We start from the raw sequence: 19,536 nt of genomic DNA on the forward strand, positions 1-19,536 counted from the left end.
GACAATACCAATGAATGATAATTTTCGTTTTTATGAAAAATATTAAGGTAAAGTACCCTGTAGTCGGCCGGTTTCTCAACTCGGCCAGTGTGACTATTTATTCAATTTACTTAGATTTGTTATAATATGGTCTTACCGATTTAACATTATAAGGTGTATTATATTATATATAACGTAAGTCAGTGAAAATTTCATAGAAATTGACTATAAAACGTTAAAAAATTGGTTAAATAATTCAACTGGCCGAGTTGAGGAACCGACCGACTAGAGGGTACTTTACCTTATATTTAATTATTGTGGTTTCTAGTGTCATGACTCATGAGGTTTTTGTTTAAAAAAATTTGAAAATAATAAAAATAATAATAAAATCATTCATCAATGCGGTAGTTTGAAAATTCGTCACTTTTGAGATTTCATATTTATTATATAGCAAATTTTTAGAGATTTGCAAGAAATATCCTAGTTTCCTACAATCTTCTACTTTGCGATTATGCACAAACTTTAGAAAAAAATTACTTTAGTTAGAGAGGAAAAAATATTTTCTCTATGGGTCACGGGTGACCCAATCGTCGTTAAAGGGTTAAAGAGGATGCTTCTATGGTTCCTTTAATAAGTGTTCGTTGTATCTTCATGACCATTGAGCATGCATACCAGAGTGTTCGTTTCTTTGCTGGTCACAGGATCAAATCTAGGACATCGGTATCATGGAAAGCCCAAGAACTTATTCGCTGTTCTATTGAACTATATAGGAATTTTTTTTGTGTAATATGGGCTTCAAACCTAAAGTTTATCCAATATGACTTAACTTCTCTATTTTTTTATTACGCAACATTAAGAAAGTGGGATAGACCTTCAGTCTAAGACCTATGCAAAATATGATCTTGGAAACAGAGTACTCCTATTTTTTTTAAATTTATCTCATTTACCTTCTCCATTTCCGCCTGGCAGCATCTAGTGTTGAAAGGTCATCCTTGAAAAGATAGATCCTCATGCCTCGAATATAGAAATGACAATAGCTGGCCCAATCAATATCCTTAATGCTAAAGTGGAATAAATTCCGGTCATTTTGGTCCAACTTGCGCCACAATTGCTGAACATTGTCGTTCTCAAAGACCCATTCGTTATTGCAAAAGAACGAGATGATATTGGCAAATTTATGAATCTTCTTGTACACCTTAAGTAACCTGCAGCAGTTGGGACAAAATATATATTTGCAGAGACATCTGATGTGTTGCGTCAAGACAAGCCTTACCTTGGTTTCTGGCCGACACACAGTGCTAGTGAGTCAATTAACATCGCGGGCAGAAAGTGCAGAAAGATCATATAAATCTTGTTCACTGTCGCTGATTTGTGCATGTGGAAGCTCAAATACCTACAAGGGATGGGCGTTAATTAAAAATTCCGATAATGACGATAAATTTAGCTACTGAGGGACACTCACCAGATTGCACTTGAGAAAGGATACTCAAAACCCAACTTAATGTTTAACTCGGTAAAACGGCCCCAAGTCAGGGGATTCTCCACAGATGAAACATAATTAAATATTGGTACATTCTTCTGTTCAATGCTACAATTAAAAAAAAGGTTTATTAATGTCTCTCTAATAAACTAATGATTCTCTATTATAAGTTATACGGCTGAGATCTGGGGCTGTGCAAACTACATAATATTAAAAAGTTCGAATAACACAAAATAAATTAGTAAAGATAATATTTAATTATAGGAAATAAACAAGTATAATTAGGTAATTAGGTAAATATAATTAGGTTACAACAAATACTTCACATTCATAAATTAGAAATTGGTAAAGTTCACAATGCAAAATAGACTTAAAAAACAAGACAGGAGAAGTAAAGGAAGTATCGTTAACCCACAAGTAAATACAGTAGACTCCCACTCAATTCAACTCTTTCTCAATTGGGCGAAAAATTTTGTTGACAATTTTTACATTTGATTTTTAAGCACATTTACTCAAATTTGCTGTAGTTACTCTTATTTTATCGTGATTCTATATAATTGAACGCTTTTTCTGGAATTTACAATGACTTTGATGCCCAAATCTCTCGATAATTCGGATGACATTTTGCCCCAAATAGCTAATTGAGAGACAGTTTACTGTACCATTAAATACGGTTTAAACTCTAGGGTGGAGTAACCACTTATCGCCATGTTTAGGAGAAAGAGGAATTAATTTTATTATAACTTTTTAACTCTTATTACAAGATAACTCAAATTTGACACAAAACTACTTAGATGTATTGGCTCTAGATTCGTGGAAACAATACTCCTAGAATTTAACGCTGGACTACTTAAAAGACTGATTTTTATTAACAATGCAAAAATAACCACTTCATCGCCACTTTTCACCGCTTTTCGCCAGTTTTGTAACCACTTCTCGCCACCCACTTGAAAAGTCCAAACTCGATTGTTCTAGGCAATGTCATAAAAAGAATATATTCAGCATTTCTTTTTCCTCATGATCACCTTATTACTGTAAACGATTTTCCTTCACTTTTATTTGGGAAATCAAATTATAGGTCTACAGTAGACTCTCGCTCAATCGGGTGAAAAATTTTGTTGACAATTTTCACGTTTTATTATAAAGCTAATTTACTCAAATTCGCTGCAGTTCTTCCTATTTTATCGTGATTCTTTATAATTGAGCGCTTTTTGTGGAATTTACAAAAGCTTTGACGCCCAAATCTATCTATAAACCGGATGACATTTCGCCCCAAATGCCCATTTGAGAGAGAGGCTACTGTGTATTGCAGAAAGTAAAGAATGCAGATTTGACAACTGAGAATCTACGAAGCGTCACCTATTAAAAATAGATGGCGACAGGTGGTAAAATCAATAGCAGAAAATACCCTTTTTTCGCCATGCGTCATTTTTTGTATAAAAATAATATAAAATGAAATATTAATTAACTAAATACAAATTTTATTTATTCCACAAGTGTAATTAAATATTTAATAGACAAATTATTTATCCAAGAAGGTATTTTTTGCTTGATGGAAATTTGATGACAGTTAATATATTTGGTAAGAAATATTGGATTCGATGCACTTGCTTAAAATATTACTCTAAAAAATGCTCAAAATTGTAAATCCAAAAAGAATAAGGTAAAGTACCCTTTATTCGACCGGTTCCTCTATTCTACCGGTAGATTTATTTATTCAATTTAATTATATTTGCTATAATTTTTGTGTATGATCTAACATTAATAGGTCAATTATTCTTTAAATAATACGAATCAGTGACAAATTCATAGAAATTGATGAAATTCACCATCAAATATTCAAAAATTGACCCACCGGTCGACTAGAGGAACCCGGTCGAGTAAGGGTACTTTACCTTAATTATATTTTTTGACTCTATACGTAGCAACAGTAAAAATACAAAGAACTTTGCGGCTGATTTATTTCACAAATCACGAAAAATAGCGATTTCAATATAAGTGGCGAAAAGTGGTGATCCCACCCTATTTATTGCATTTGGGTCATTGCCGAGGGTTGAATTTTACTAATTCTGCAATTTAATTCATTCCTTTTCAATTGAAATTTGATCTTTTCAGTGGTTGTTATTCGAAATTTCAACTAATAGAATTCTATTTGCGAATTTCATCTTGTTTTTATTGTATAGTGTATAAACGATATCACGATGTTTGATAAAATTTTAATAGATCTAACATTGTCTTACCTTTCACTGTGATTTTTAGCCACATCCCAAGCGCTAGCGATTAGAGCATTTACACACATGTCCACTGGTACGATGTTAGCATTAATATCTTTATCACAGTGCATCGTCCTGAGGACTCCAGTTCCGGCACCGGCTACCACACCAGTCGGACCATAGAGATTATCGATCCAGCCACTAACTGGCTCTGCTATTGTTGATGTTATGATAGCCGGTCGAAAAACAGCTACTGGCAAGCCCTTTGAATTCAATCTCACCACATCCTCTGCAAGAGCCTTTGTAAATGTGTAGGTATTGGGCCATTTTCCCAATATTCTGCAAAAGTTTTATATGAAAAATTAGTTGCTTAAATATTTAATAAATTCACAAATATATCTAAGAATTTTGATATAAATATGCAAATACATATTGACGCACTTATAAAGATTTGCCGGTTAATGTCATTGCATCCTTGGACATAGACATCACACTTTTTTATTTTCTGTAATCTTCCAGTTTTATTAAAATTATATCACAAATTAAATTATATATATATATATATATATATATATATATATATATGTACAGTAAAAATATTTGTGTTTTATACCATGATAAATTTTGTGTACTGATACTGATACTTATTTTGTAGAAGTTGGCTTTTACAAATTATAACGGTCATTATTTGAACATCGTGAGCTATTTCCCCTTTAGAGAAAGGGGTGGACGAGGATGCGCTAGGTCGAAGGCAGTCAGTCGGTGTTTGATGGAGAAAAGTGAAGGTGTTAATGGGTTCGGGGCTTCTGAGAGGGAATAAAGAGTTAAGGTGTCTACACATTGAGAACAATTTTCGTCAAAAATTGCTTTTTTGAAGGAAATTGTCTGCGGTGCTGTAGGCAGAAACGTGAAAATTCTGTCAAAAATGCAATTTTTGATGAAAATTGCTCCCAATGTGTAGAGGCCTTTATTCCAGAGCTTCGAACAACAATTTATGTAATTTATACACATTGTTGTGCACAATGGTACAACTATAAGTGAATTTCTTCTTCTTCTTCTCTTTATTTAACGGAACGTCATCCATTGGTTGGTTTCCCGTATATAAGTGAATTTTACCAACACTTTTACAGTAGACTCTCTCAAATTCGGGCATTTGGGACCGAAATGTCATCGGAATTAGAGAGAAATTCGGGCGACAAACTTTTTGAAGTGCAACGATTTTTTTTTAATTCATCTGCACACTCATTTAATTTACATATTCATATTCTTTCTAAATGTCATAAAAATCCCCTTATAATGCAAAAACACATCATAACTAAGGCAAACCAATGCGAATTTAAGCATATTTTCTTTATTCGATACCAAGATCAAACTTGAAAAATGTCAACAAACTTTTTTTTTCAAATTTAACTGCTGCCCGAATTAAAAAGTATCCCGATCTTAAAAGAGCCGAATTAGCGAGAGTCTAGTGTATTTGAATTTTCTCAAATTTAGACAAAAAATAACAATAAAATCAATTATAGAAGTAAGTTATTCTTGTTATTTGTTGCTAAACAATGCGTTATTATGAATTTCAGGTCTTAACCCTTTAAGAACGATTGGAACACCGGTGTCCCATAAAGAAAATAATTTTTCATGAATACCTAAATTTTTTTTCTTATGTTTATACGTAATTGCTAAGTAGGAGGTTGAAGGGATCTAGGATATTTTTTTGCAAGTCTCCACCTATTTGCTATATGATAAATATTTAAGCTCAAAAATGACGAATTTTTAAATTCTCATATTGAAAATTAATTTTAATTATTTTTTATACTTCCTGCTTTTTTTTAAGCAAACACGTTCTAGAAAAGGAAACTACAATACTCAAACATAATATTTTTCGTTAGAGTGAAAATTATCAGTCATAGGTATCTTCAGAAATATTACTTATATTTTTGAGCTATTTTTGTCCCTATCGTTCATAGAGACAAAAAATACACCAAATCAGACTCTGTTTGCTTTTCTAAGGTTAGATGTAAGATGTTTTACAAGTTTTGTTTATAGGTTTCCTTTTCATTGCTGTTTTTTTCGATCAGCAAAAACTATCTCGTCGTTAAAGGGTTAAATAGACACAAAAAAACACACACACAAAACAATGACTGTATTTTTACATAAAAAATTCTATTCCACAAAAATTATAATTTTGTGTAATTTTAAAATAATAATCGTAGTGAAAAAGCAAATCAATGATTATTGTTGAAATCTTTTTTACTACACAGAGAATAAAAAGAGGTCGAAAATTGTCAAAAGGAGGCAAAAGTTGGTTAACCCATGGAGTTCATTTTATGACTAACCAATTTGATTACCATTGGTATGCGATGTTGTCTCCTTTTTGTCGGCGGGAGACAAAAGGAAGCCAAAAATTGTCAAAGAGAGACAAAATGAGGTGGGACATTGTCAAATGTAGACAAAAATTGGTCGTGTTGGGTAGTCCAAGTAACAGTCTATCAACTTGTTGACCATTGGAGTGCGATATTGTCTCATTTTGGTCAAAAAATGTATGTCTGTCTCTTTCTACGAGTTGACGTTTAGTTTCATTTTATGGCGTGAGCGAAAGGAACGTGGTTTCTGAATAAACATCTGTGCATTCAAGATAAAGTGAAAAAAAAATAATTTTGCTGGTGAGGAAGATTATAGGATGCTGAGCTCCAGGAATTATGCAGAGATTTTGGAGTGGAAGAGCTCTACGAAGACTTATTAGGTGAATATATTAAACATAACCTCAAAGTCTCAGGAGTCTAATTAAAAAATTCTGTTTTTCCTAATTAAAGTAAAAACGTAACCGTGGAGATACTAAAGAACGCCGATTGAGGCATTCTTACCCTCTGACGCAACCAGAGTGATCTTTGAATCACAGTGGAAGAAGTGGAAGGCAGCCTTTCCGGATACTTTGAATCCGGAAGAGTGTATGAAGGACTGTCATGTACATTGCCAAATGTATCCAGTTCAGTACAAGGTAAATCGAAAGCAACATGGTTTTCGATCCATTTGGAGGACATTCTAATGGATGTGCCAGGAAATGATAACATCAAAGAATATTATTCTCGGCATGGAAAATTAGACAAATGTAGGAGGGACGAATTGGTTGGTAGGATTCTTGAATAGGTGGACGCATAATATCCAAAGTACATGCAAGGTTATGGCTCAAATTTCTAAGGAATTTCAGAGATGTTCCCGACAGAAAAAAAGGGTTGAAACTTTTAATTTTCTGTAACGGTGAGTTTTATTTTATGTTTATTTTAGATTTATGTTAAATACTTCTCTAGTTTAAAAATCTATGTTCTGTGCAAAAAAATTATTACAAAAGTTGCCAAACACTTTAGTGATGTGCCTATTTGTAATAAACAAAATTTTTAAACTCGTATTAGATTGGAAGAGTTGTTGTAAAACTGATTTTGTTAAAAAAAAAACTTATTTTAATAACTCTGTGATACATATCGTTATTTGAAATAAAGAATATAACAGAAGGAAAAAAAATGATTTTTTAATGAAAAAGGTGACAAAAGGAGAGAAAATTACTATACTTTTGACAAAGAGTTGATTAATGTGTGTGTTAACTAATTTGTTGACCATTATGGTCTCCATTGACAATATGTTGGTTGACTCAGGCGCTAACCAACTTGGTGACTATTAATGGTCTCCTTTGGTCAAAAAGGGGCTAGGCGCCAAGGCTATCCAACTTTTTGGCGTATTTCCACTAGGAGTTGTCCCCTTTGGACCACCAAATTACCTCTTTTTATTCTCTGTGTATGTGTACGAAAAAAATAAACAGATTGAAAGATATTACAATTAGGATAGGTTAGGACGTCTGTATGGAAGATTTAGTTCAATATCTTAAATCGAAGATACAGCTTTTTAATCACGAAACAATAAAATTATGCATCATTTTATTATATGCAGTTTTATGATGTGACTGAATGTCTGCAGTTTGCAATGCAAAAAAACAATCAGTGTCTCGTGCGATTTAGCCATTTATTACGTATTCAACTCAAATGATCGTGCACCAAGTGAAATATTGACATCACACACTATCACTTCTCCTCAATGGATACAACTTGAGAAATGTGATCAATGGTTGGATAGCTCATTGCACCATCCGTTTGATTTTGGCCCGGATATTTTCATTTTCCTCTCTATACGCTTCTCAACTCTCAAAATCAAATATGAGAGTATTGTTCAATATTCGTAGGTGTCTTCTATCTCTCCGTAAAATGCTATATAATATATTATACACAGATAAGTCCCGCTTAACACACGGAGTCTGATTTCCAACAAAAAAAGCCAGTGATAAGATTGTGTGGAACTTATAGAACCTGTGATTTTTTCGTTGAAAATTTTATTTATTTAATAGTTATAATTGAAACACATTCTACTTAGCTCATAAAAAAATCAATCGGTATTATTGGGTACTATATAATGTATATAATTATAGAAAATTATGAGAAATTTATCTTTTGACTTAGGAAAAATATAATATTTTGTCGGATTTCCTAAACGATCATTGAATTTGAATATTCTTGCTTAGAATGTGCTAGATGAATATTGCTATATTACCGTGTGTAATACAATTAATCCATTCCTTACCATAGTATTACACATCATACGCAAATTGAGTGATTTTGGATGATTTGGGAACGGATTTTTAGTATTTTTAGTTCTTCAATTACTTGGGAAAAATAGTCCAGCAGAGATGAAAATACATTTTGTTATTGTTTTCTTACTTTGCGGAAGGTCATGTAAAATTTTTGCTCAAAATGGCGGACAGAAAATTCGACATCCCGTCGAATTTGTTAAAATTGGCCTTCATCGTCTTTTCTGATGTAAATTCTGTTTGCCAATTTGTTTTCTTGAATAGTTACTCTAGCTAAATCATTAAAGTTTATAATAAATTAATGTAAAGAATATAAATTCAGTGACCGTTGAATCGTGTGTTTAACAGAGGCTCCCCGCACCCCCTTAATAAATAATTTTTTTTTTCGAAAAAATCATCTAACTAATTCTAATATGAACATTCTATCTGAAGTATTTCTAGTAAATTGACTGAACGGGTTAATACGATAATCGTAGAAATATTTCAACAAATTGTCCCTTTCTTCACGTACACGGGGCTGAACTATTTTCCAGTGCTAACGCTGAAACACAGGCCTGACTGAATAGGGCATTTAACTCTTGTGTTCGGTATGTCTTCGGACTCCGCAAGTTTGATCATATTTCTTCTTGGGTGGATTCAATTCTTGGTCTTTCTCTATTTCCTTATCTATCTGGAGACTCGTGCTGTAGACTTTGTCTCACGGTTACTATGTGTTAGTATGCCACGGTATCTTGCGGAGCTTGTGGTGACTGGATCATCAACTAGGGAACTAGGGCTTCGTGCAGTTTCGTATCTCCGTGTGTCCAGTTCAGGTTGTCGCATTCTCCGCGACTCCCTATTTGTTGAGGGAATCGTTCTTTACAATAATTTACCTCGTGAGCGCAAGAGGGAGCTTATCCTTAGATTTGTGGGTGCCGCGCGCTCCTCGTGTTCCACATGAGCTTTACTTTCTTTTCTTTTAACTTTAAACTTTCTATAAATATGAATTTATACTAATTGTATAGAGGAGAGATTGTCCTATTGTTTTTCAATAAATTGAATTGAATTGAATTGAGAATTTCATTGAACTCATTCTTGTTCTTCTTTAATTTTGTGTAATTTCAGTGAAACTGGAGGAAAATTCAACTTGCTTTCCTTTTCAACTTTGCTTGCTACGATAATCGTTGGAAACTTACTAGAATTATCAATGCTCTACTATTACATACGATAGTCATAGAAATTATTTTTTACTCTATAATAGAGTCTGTTTTAGGGTTAAGATCGATCGTAGTTAGTTGACTGAATTGCAGCATGACAATAGCTGTGATTATGAAAGAATAACAGATGAAAGGAAGTTAAACGAGACAAAATTGGGGGGAAAAGAGACTCTCGTTGAGAAATTCGCATCACTACCCTAATTGCAACTTACAACAGTGGACTATTTATCGGCTTGACTCGGAGGAAATTGAAGTAATCATATATGTGATCCACATCGATGTCTTTTTGCAAAGACAGGTTTTTTGTCGCTATGGGTAATAAACAGAGGATTGGAAGTATTTATATCGTACACGGAATTTCTCGACTAATTTTTTTAGATGAAAATTCACTATCTATTTCTATAGCAAATTGGGCCATATCACTTACCTGAAGTGATATGTAAAAATAACTTATAAATGGTGTTGCAAGACAAAACTAGACTCTTGAGTTAATGCTGGAAATTCAACATGCGGAAACTGATTTTGAAATCATGCCCCAGTATTTATTCTAATTTAGCAATTAAGCAAGAGAGGAAAGACATATCTTAGAATGAATTGCTCAGTGCCTGCCTAATGCAAAAATTTGCACATTTTATATGCAATTTAGTTCACGAGCAAATTTAATGTGATAGCAATCGTCTCGCGGTGATTAGTTAAATACTTAAAACCTACAGATATATATATATATATATATATATATATATATATATATATATATATATATATATATATATATATATAGACATATAGACAATCAAGTTATTAGCAATTAAAAACGTCAGATACAATAGTTTTGCCTACTTGAGAAGTATTGTCACTATAATTATTTATTATTAATCAATCGTGTCGAAGTATAAAATTTACATATGACTTTCCCAATAGTGGGCCGCTTGTTACTAATTAGCCAGAAGCTAATCCCGGTATTCTTATTGCAAATGCATTGACTCTACTATTGAAGAAGTACCGGTTGTTAGCTACCTGGGCATTCACATTAATAGTAGGCTGAGATTCCTGGACCACATCACGGACCTAGTGACAAAGCTGGTCGCACTTAGCATGATTTGGGGCGGAACTAACCAGTAGTTACTCAAAAAAGTTTCTATAAGTTCAAAATAAAGCTCTCAAAATTCTTTTTTGATTTGGATAAATTCACCAACATCGAAAAACTATATGAACAATTGAAAGTCCCACAAATAATTAAGAAAATCATTAGAATATACAGAATTATCTATATTCACAAAATATTTAAAATTTAAATACACCCACAAACTCATTTAAATGTTAAACAAAAAATATTAATTATAGAAATAGATTTATTGCAATTCCTAAACCTTAAACTACTTACTTTAATCTAAGTTTTTCTTCACTCACCGATTATAACGAATTTGTAAACACTATAGAAGTCGTACCTAATATCAATATGTTTTCTTTAAAACAATAATTTTTAGATTATTTTAAGTAAATTTCCTCGTTGCACACTTCTATATCAGCCTATCTATCTACATATCCATCGATCTAAATAACTTATGTCAATTTTCTATCTCAACACACATAAATTTAAGTTTATACAGCCCCAAAATGTACTTACAATTGTACTGGGAAATTAATCTACAAATAAATAATAATAAATTAATGGTGAACTGGTTTTCTTCGATAATTGTACTGTTTATTTACTGTAGTTAAGAGTTTCATTGCAGTTGGATAGTAACTTTGAATTTTTAGCACAGTTTATTTATTTTTTAGTTTAATTCTCTATTGATTTTTTCTTAAAAATGAGAGAGATATTTTATAACGAACGCACAAAAAGCGCCCTTGTGATTTAAATTGTGCCTCTCAATATTGTTCCCCTGTATAATTAAATGAGCAATATGCATTGATGCTCATATTTTGTAAAGCCAGTAAAGCCAGATAAGCCTCAGATAATTTTAAAGGTACATGTGATTCTTTTAATGCAAATTCGATTTGTAGGCAAATTTGAAGGGGTTTTATTTGTAAATAATGCTAATTAAGTTTAATAATTACTAAATCGTAATCTTATTAAAATTGTTAAAAAATAGTATAAATGTTACCAAGCTGTTTAAGGAGTATTACGGGATGTAAATTTTGAGACTTCCATGAGTCATACTTTTAAAGATAATCGACTTTAAAAGTTTTCAGAAATGTTTGTGTTTTGAAAGCCCTAAAGTTGCTTCAAATGTAAATGAGAGATAGAATATTTTTATTATAACACAAGGAAAGAAAACAAAATCTTGAATGAGTTCACATGAAAGCAAATTAGCAAGTTTTATCAGATCAGTATATTTTATAATAACAATCCCTCTTATAATTTCCGTGATAATTGACTTTATGTCCTTCAAAATCTAGAGGCTAGAAATATGCAAATTTTCATTTAAAAAGAGAAAATTAATGAAAAAAGAATGAAGTGTCTGAAAAATTTTAAAGTCGACTTATCACAGAAACTGTGAGATATAAAGTCCACAAACTTTACATCATTTTAAAACTAGTTGAAGTCTGATAAATAAGAAATTTGATTTTTATTTATAGTTAATTTATATAAATTATATATATGTATATATATATATATATATATATATATATATATATATATATATATATATATATATATATATATATAATTACCAATAAAAGGATGCCAATTTCCATAAGTTAAAACGAGCTAAGCGCAATAACTCTTTGCCGCCATTTTTTTGCGATTCTTTTGCACTCCTTTCAAAGAAAAGTGAGAGTTGAACGCTTGTAAGTATGAGATTTAAATTTTTTTCCTCTTCCACTTTTTCAGCCTCTCGAGAAATACAAACGCAAAGAAACAACATTAATCTTAAGTTGATAATAATTATTCAGTGCTACTCAAAATTGGAATGGTGTGCAATATGATAGAGGACCATTTCTTTTATCCACTAACTACCCAAAGTATGTCTTACTACCCAAAGTAGGAGAACACTCTTTATTTATTGTAAAGTAAATTAAAAGAAAACGACATTATATTGAAATTTCTTGAAAAAATAAATAAGTAACGAAAGAGAAGTGACTGCATACAAATGTTGATTCGGACAAAACATACACAATAATAAATATAAAAACCAAAAGAAATAATATCCAACCATACAAGATTCAACTATTAAAATGATGTATTGATGTGCGAGAGTGCTTAGTGAAACTATCAAAATAGAGGGATAAATAAGAGGAAGTTGCGATTAAAGTGGGTCACTGGCTGCTCCAGTGTGTAATTTAATAATAAAATTTAATCAAAAAATTCTTTGCACGCCGTCGTTGCCTCATATTCTCGCGTGTCGATTAGATTAAATCCTTTTTGGGTCTCTTTCTCACTTTATCCCATTGTATCCCCTCTCACACGATCATAATCTTGCATCAAAGAGGTTTATCATACAGTTTTAACAGTTTCAATGTTCCATTTGAATTTAAAATCTCACATCAATTCTGAAGAATTCGCGAGAAATCGCACTAATCTTGCCAAAAGTTTTAATTTTTAATTTTTAATTTTTTTAAATTTTTTTTTTGACAAATTCTTAATGAACAAAACATTCATTATTGTTTTCTTTCACAAGTAAAAAAATCATATCAACCTCTCATATTTCGAGATGGTCGGCTGAAAGACGAATCAGTCAGCACCCAGAATCATCAGAATAATTGAATAGAACCAACAATTGTGTGTCTTATTGCCATTCCCGGACAGAAAAAATCCATTTGCTATAAATATAACAGAAAACTTACGTCGGTGTGATTTCCTCCAGAGATTTGTCATCCAATTTTTCAATCAATCTGTCCAAATCATTAAAGTGGATAGGATAATTGTAGAACTTCTCCTCGATATATCGCAAATGACAATTAGCGTAGGCGGTTGAAACATGTATAACTGCCTGCAAATAATAAAAAAGTAATAATGAAGGAGAAAGTCCTTATTAAAATGCTATGCAAAGTAATGACATACGTAAAATAATTTTTACTTTGTAAAGATATTTTTGAAACTCAATGACGAATAGAAACCGTATATATATATATACGTATATATATATATATATATATATATATATATATATAATCACACCCTTCGATATTTTGTTATGAAGATTAATAGTTGTGCTAAAATCGAATACGGGCACTCAATGGGTCAAGTGGTAGAGTACTCGTTCTATGATGCAAGTGTCCCGGGTTCGAATCCCTTTGGTCACCAGGAATTTTTCTGGCGTTAAAGGTGTTTAAATTGTATCCAGAGAACTTCACTGCTGCACTTGATTCCACGGGCATGGGACTGACAACCTCATCCCGTACAAGAAAGAATGATAATGTATGTTTAGAAATACCCTTGCGGGAAGTCCTTGTTCCTTCATCGAATGTTGTGCCAGCATTATTATTATTAATATTAAAATGATAATGGTCGTATGAATTATAAGAAAAAAATACTCAATCGGCCTAATTACAGATGTCATTTCCCCAGAAAAAATACTCTAAATTACTTCACGCTGAATTCACAGAGAGGATCATATTCATTATAATTTCTAATTTATGTTTCGAATTGGCATCGTAACAACATTGGAATTGTAAAAAAAAAATTAATATAGGGAGAGGTGAGTCTACTTTGAGCTGTAGAGCTACATTGTTATACGATTTTATCGCATATTTCAAAAGGAAACTGGATTTTAACATGATGTAATTTGGATAGATAAAACAATTGTGGATCTAAATGAAATACTTAATTTTAAGAATTTTTTTACATTTAGAAAGCTAGTGATAAGCCTAGGTCAGCATATTGTAGGTGAGATTCTTAATGTGAGCTAACTCGGAATGTATGCAAATTCGATTTAGAGCAGAAGTTGGGGGACGCCACTCAGTTATCTTGAATCAAATTCGTGAAATTATATAAATTTTGTATTTAAACCAAAATATCAAAGATTTGGATGGAGTGACAGAAAAGTGATATATGGGTGAAATATAGACCAGAATGTTTTCTATAATTTTCCCATAGAACATGATCTCATCGATTACTCAGAAGCCAAGATAAGCGAGGTTTTTTGTTTCTTAACTTGTTTTTTCATCCAAAGTGCCCCAAGTAGTCATTTGTTGAACTTCAACTATATCAAAGAATTGTTGTCTTTTGTGGGACTTTCCATTTAAAACCATATTTTAAGTGTCTTTGTGGAGTAGAGGCAGTCAAATTGGCATCTGAGTGATTTCAAAGCGTTATTATGGGAAAAATAAATTTTTTCACACTTAAACGACAAATCGGACATATCGCATTGTCTGATCGAAAAATGATGTATGGACGAAATGTAGACACGAATGTCCTCTACAATAATTTCAAAGTAATCATCAAAATCGGTTCAGCGACAGTCGAGATAATTGAGGTTATGTGATATTGAAATTGGTTTTTCGACTGTAGCGCCCCTGGTGTTGGTCCCACGAAGTTCAAATGTTCTAGAAAGTTGTGAGATCTTTAGTTTAAGCCCCCACTCATCAAAATCAGTCATATAGAACCGGAGATATGATTTTTTGAATTTCGTGAACTTTGAAACGTAACTTAGCTAACGTAACGGGAACGTAACTTAGCTCCCCATATATTCGTGATCAGGAAGTGCTGAAACACATTTTGGCAAAGTTTGGGGCCGATCGGACGACATGAAATTTTGTTAGGATTATAGTAGGTGAGATTATTAAGAATCTCACCTAATAGATGAAAAAATCAGATATTAATGTAGCCCCATAGCTCAAAGTAGCCCCACCACCCCCTAACGTTGTGTATTAGGTGAGATTTTTAACAATCTCACCTACTTTAATCCTAACAAAATTTCATGTCATCCGATCGAGCTAAAATTTGGCCAAAATGTGTTTCATCACTTCCTGATCACTAATATATGGGTGGCTAAGTTACGTTCCCGGCCGGCCGTTCTTTGGAGTTTAATAGCTCCTAAACTAAGAAAGATATCGACTTGCGGTTTTCGGCAAAGGTTATATATGGGATAAAAATTACAACTTGGTGCATTGACCCCCCACCCCTAATCCCCCTTCCGCCATTTTGAATACCCCCTTTTTTTGGTTTTCTCAATAGCTCCGCCCATATGGCATCGATCGGGCTCAAATTTTAGTATGTTATAGCTGGGCCTTAGGGCTTTCGATCAATACCAAACTTAACGAAATGATACAACTTTCTAGAACATTTGAACTTTGTGGGACCAACACCAGGGGCGCCACAGTCAAAAACCAATTTCAATATCACATAACCTCAATGATCTCGACTGTCGCTGAACCGATCTTGACGATTACTTCTACATAATTGTACAGGACATTTGTGTCTACATTTCGTCCATACATCATTTTTCGACCAGACTACGCTATCTACCCGATTTTTCCGTTTAAGTGTGAAAAAATTGACTTTTCCCATAATTAGACTTTGAAACCACTCGGATACCAATTTGACTATTTCTACTCGACCGAAGACACTTAAAATAGGGTTTTAAATGGAAAGTCTCACAAAACACAACAATTATTTGATTTAGTTGAAGTTCACCAAATGGACACTTGAGGCGCTCCACGCGAAAAAAACGAGTTCAAAAACAAATAACCTTATTTATCTCGGCTCCTGAGCAAGCAATAACATCAAGTTCTTTTGCAAAATTATAAAGAACATTCTGGTCTGCATTTCACTCATATATCACTTTTCTGTCCGTCCATCCAAATCTTTGATATTTTGGTTTAAATACAAAATTTGTATAATTTCACGAATTTGATTCAAGATAACTGAATGGCGCCCCCCAATTTCAGCTCAAAATTGAATTTGCTTGCATTCCGAGTTAGCTCACATCAAGAATCTCACCTACATAAGCCGGTTAGGATTATCTGTCCCTTTTATTTTTTTTATACAATTGATTTTGCTTGTCATTTAAATTTTAAATTTTTCATAGAACTTTGGCTAGACGTTTTTTTATAATTATTAAATTATTAATTTTGAAGCGTTGCAAATATTTTGTTCACATTTTGAAGAAAACATTTATCGTTCAGTAAGCTTTATTATTCATACGTTTGAATTAAGCGATCAAGTGCTAATCAATATATTCAATTAGAACATTTTCGAAAAGGGGTTTTTTATTAAATTGAATGAATCTTGTTTTTAGAATTAATCCCACACTGGGCACACAATTATGTCACTTGAGTATAAGATTAAGCGTGTTTTTCTATTGATTTTTCAATAACTGCTGTATACAGAACATAACAAACATTTTCACGTCCAAATAACATAATAGCACATTACCGCACTATTAGGACTCTGAGTAAAACGCTCAAAGGTGTCGTCACCCAGCATCCGTTTAATGTTCATCTCTTTACAAATTAGCCATTTTTTCATGCAGAGTTATAAATAATATTTTATGTGATGTTTATTTAAAAAATTGTCTTGTTCACACGGTACTTTTCCTATTGCTCAAATTGTCAGTGAACAAATTCACGATCATCTTATTTTTCTTTTTTGCCTTCTAAGCACGTGCATTTGAGGGATACAACAACTAACTGATGATATTTATTGAATAGAGTGGAAGTTTCACTTTCTGACCACAACCTGCTTTCTTGCCAAATTTGTTAAAATTCTTGATTTTAACTATTTTGATTATTTGAAACGAAACTTTATAAAGAATTAATACAATTGGGGATGGATCTCGTGGTACTATGTGTTAACCCTTTTAAAGACGAATAAGTCACCAATGACCTAGAGAGAAATTTTTTTCTCATTATCTAAAGTAGTTTTTTCCTATTTTTTATATATATAATCGTAAAGTAGAAGTTTGTAGGAATCTAGAATATTTTTTTGCAAATCTCTTACTATTTGCTATAGGATCACGGCATTACTTATGGCCTCATCGAAATTTTTGTCACAAAGTAATTTCGAAGAACCACAAAATACTGATGAGCTATCATAAAGAACAAATATTCTTAATTTTGTGGTTCTTCGAATTCATTCATCGAAAATTGTAGGTTTATGCGAGGAGACCATAAGTATGGACAGTCCATAAGTATGCCACAATCCTTTGGTAAATATTTAAGCCTAAATGTAACAAATTTACAAATTAATGTAAAGTACCCTACGTCGTCCACCTAATGATAGATTTTGTGAAAAACCTATGAAAAAATAGTTATTATTTGAGATTTTGATAGGATTTTTACCTAAAACGATAGAATAGATAGATCTTTATCTATCTAGTTGTAAACTTCATTTAGTCTCAATATAACTTTCAATTACAAAAAAATTAAAATGTTTTATAAATGCGAAGTGTTCCTCTATACTCAACCATTTTGATATCAGAGGCCTTTTCTCGACAGCCTGGGATTCCTCTACTCGGCCATCCATAGATGTGATTCCTAAATTCCTACACAAATCACACCTATTACTGCTCGAACTCCACGGAGAGAGCAGTATATATAATCCCTCGATTTTATCACTCCTTCAAAATTTCCAACTTCCATCCCCCGGAGACCACTTTTGTCAACAAATCTTCACGTTTCAAACGATTTCTGAGAAATGTCGTCACGCTGTTTGTCCGTCTGTCCGTCCGGCTGTCGCCAGCTTTAGAGGCCAAACGGTTAGAGATAGCGACTTGGGACCTTCAGGGGACCCTCCATAAGTCGACCCAAGGATCGTTAACATGACCTTCATTTTCCCCCCATCCCTCCCCTTCCCCTCCAAAAACATGTTTTTTGGGATTGCTCAAAACGCGTCGTGCGATTTTTTTTTCTTTTTTGGATATGTTTTAGAGGTTTTAGAGATTACCCTAATACGGACATATCGCCCTGAAACGACAATACCGTTGAATCATTCCTAATAACGTTTTTTCCATTAAATCATTCCCTAATACCGGGTATTTCTTCCGATTTTTAAATTGGTTTACATCGGTTGAGAACCAGTGAATGATATGTGATGCGAAAGTACTTTTGAGGTATAGTATCTAAGTCACGAGTCCGAGCATTTCGCAAAACCTGAGACGCTTTGCCACCCCTTTTTTCTTAAAATTAATTAAACCACGAAACTATAATAAAATTCATGGATGTAACCCTTAAGGACGAGAAAAAGGTTTAAAATTGGGGTCAGAAAAAATCATTTTTCCGCCTTTTTAGAGCGAAATATGACTTTAGATGGCCGTAGGAAAAATTTAATTTTTGTGTCACCGGTGACCCAATCGTCCTTAAAGGGTTAACTTTGATTTTTTTTCCTTTACTTGATATGATACTCAAAATTAAGTTAATCATTAAAATAAAATAAGGAAATTTACCCTTATGAATTGTTGCAAAAGTGGAAAAACATTTAAGTGAAAAAAGTTTCTCTTACTTTACTATGATTCGTCGACTGGTCGGATTGAGGTACATGATATTTGAAATGCACCTTCAATTTTAAGACATAAAATTAATATTTAACTATTTAACTTAATCATGGAGCAAAAATTGTTGCACAATAATAAAGAAAAAGTCCTCAACTTGCGATTAGACTCAAAATTTGAATTTTCAATAATCTGTAAGATCAATAAAATTGAAGTAACTCCTTAAGAAAAAAATCAAGAATATCAAGAAGTATACCATAATTTTCTGAAAAATTGTGATTTTTTATTTAAGAAATACTTTCACGCTTCGCCTTTTTATGATTTTTTCAGTGTTTTATGGCCAATTTCTATAAAATTCCAAGTGATTCGTATTATTTATGAATAATTGACGCTATAATGTTCAACGTGTTGAACCATTCGCAATATATTATTGAAAATGTAAATAAATTGAATAAATATTTCCACTGGTCGACTTAATCCAGGGTGATCGAGTCAGGAGGCGGACGGTCGAGTCTAGGATACTTTACCTTACCGCATTGATGATGGTTATTTTTTTATATTTCCAATTTTACTGCCCGAACTCCACGGAGATAGCACTATAATCCCTCGATGTTGAGTTATATACATATTTCTACTCCTTACCCCTTATGAGGTTAGATTT

The 19,536-nt window shown here is 32.6% G+C and overlaps 1 protein-coding gene across 1 annotated transcript in view; it reads right to left on the reverse strand.

The window, feature by feature from the left end:
• Window positions 1-19,536, reverse strand: part of LOC129798758 (fatty acyl-CoA reductase wat-like) — a 39,012-nt gene that overhangs the window by 1,313 nt on the left and 18,163 nt on the right. The window contains exons 5-9 of the mRNA XM_055842094.1: window positions 13,291-13,436; window positions 3,700-4,011; window positions 1,442-1,567; window positions 1,253-1,372; window positions 927-1,184 (exon numbers count right to left, since the gene is read on the reverse strand). Of these exons, the coding sequence (XP_055698069.1) occupies window positions 927-1,184; window positions 1,253-1,372; window positions 1,442-1,567; window positions 3,700-4,011; window positions 13,291-13,436 (962 nt within the window). The remainder of the gene's footprint in view (window positions 1-926; window positions 1,185-1,252; window positions 1,373-1,441; window positions 1,568-3,699; window positions 4,012-13,290; window positions 13,437-19,536) is intronic.

Source organism: Phlebotomus papatasi, chromosome 1 (assembly GCF_024763615.1).
Source record: "Phlebotomus papatasi isolate M1 chromosome 1, Ppap_2.1, whole genome shotgun sequence".
NCBI classification, from domain to species: domain Eukaryota; kingdom Metazoa; phylum Arthropoda; class Insecta; order Diptera; family Psychodidae; genus Phlebotomus; species Phlebotomus papatasi.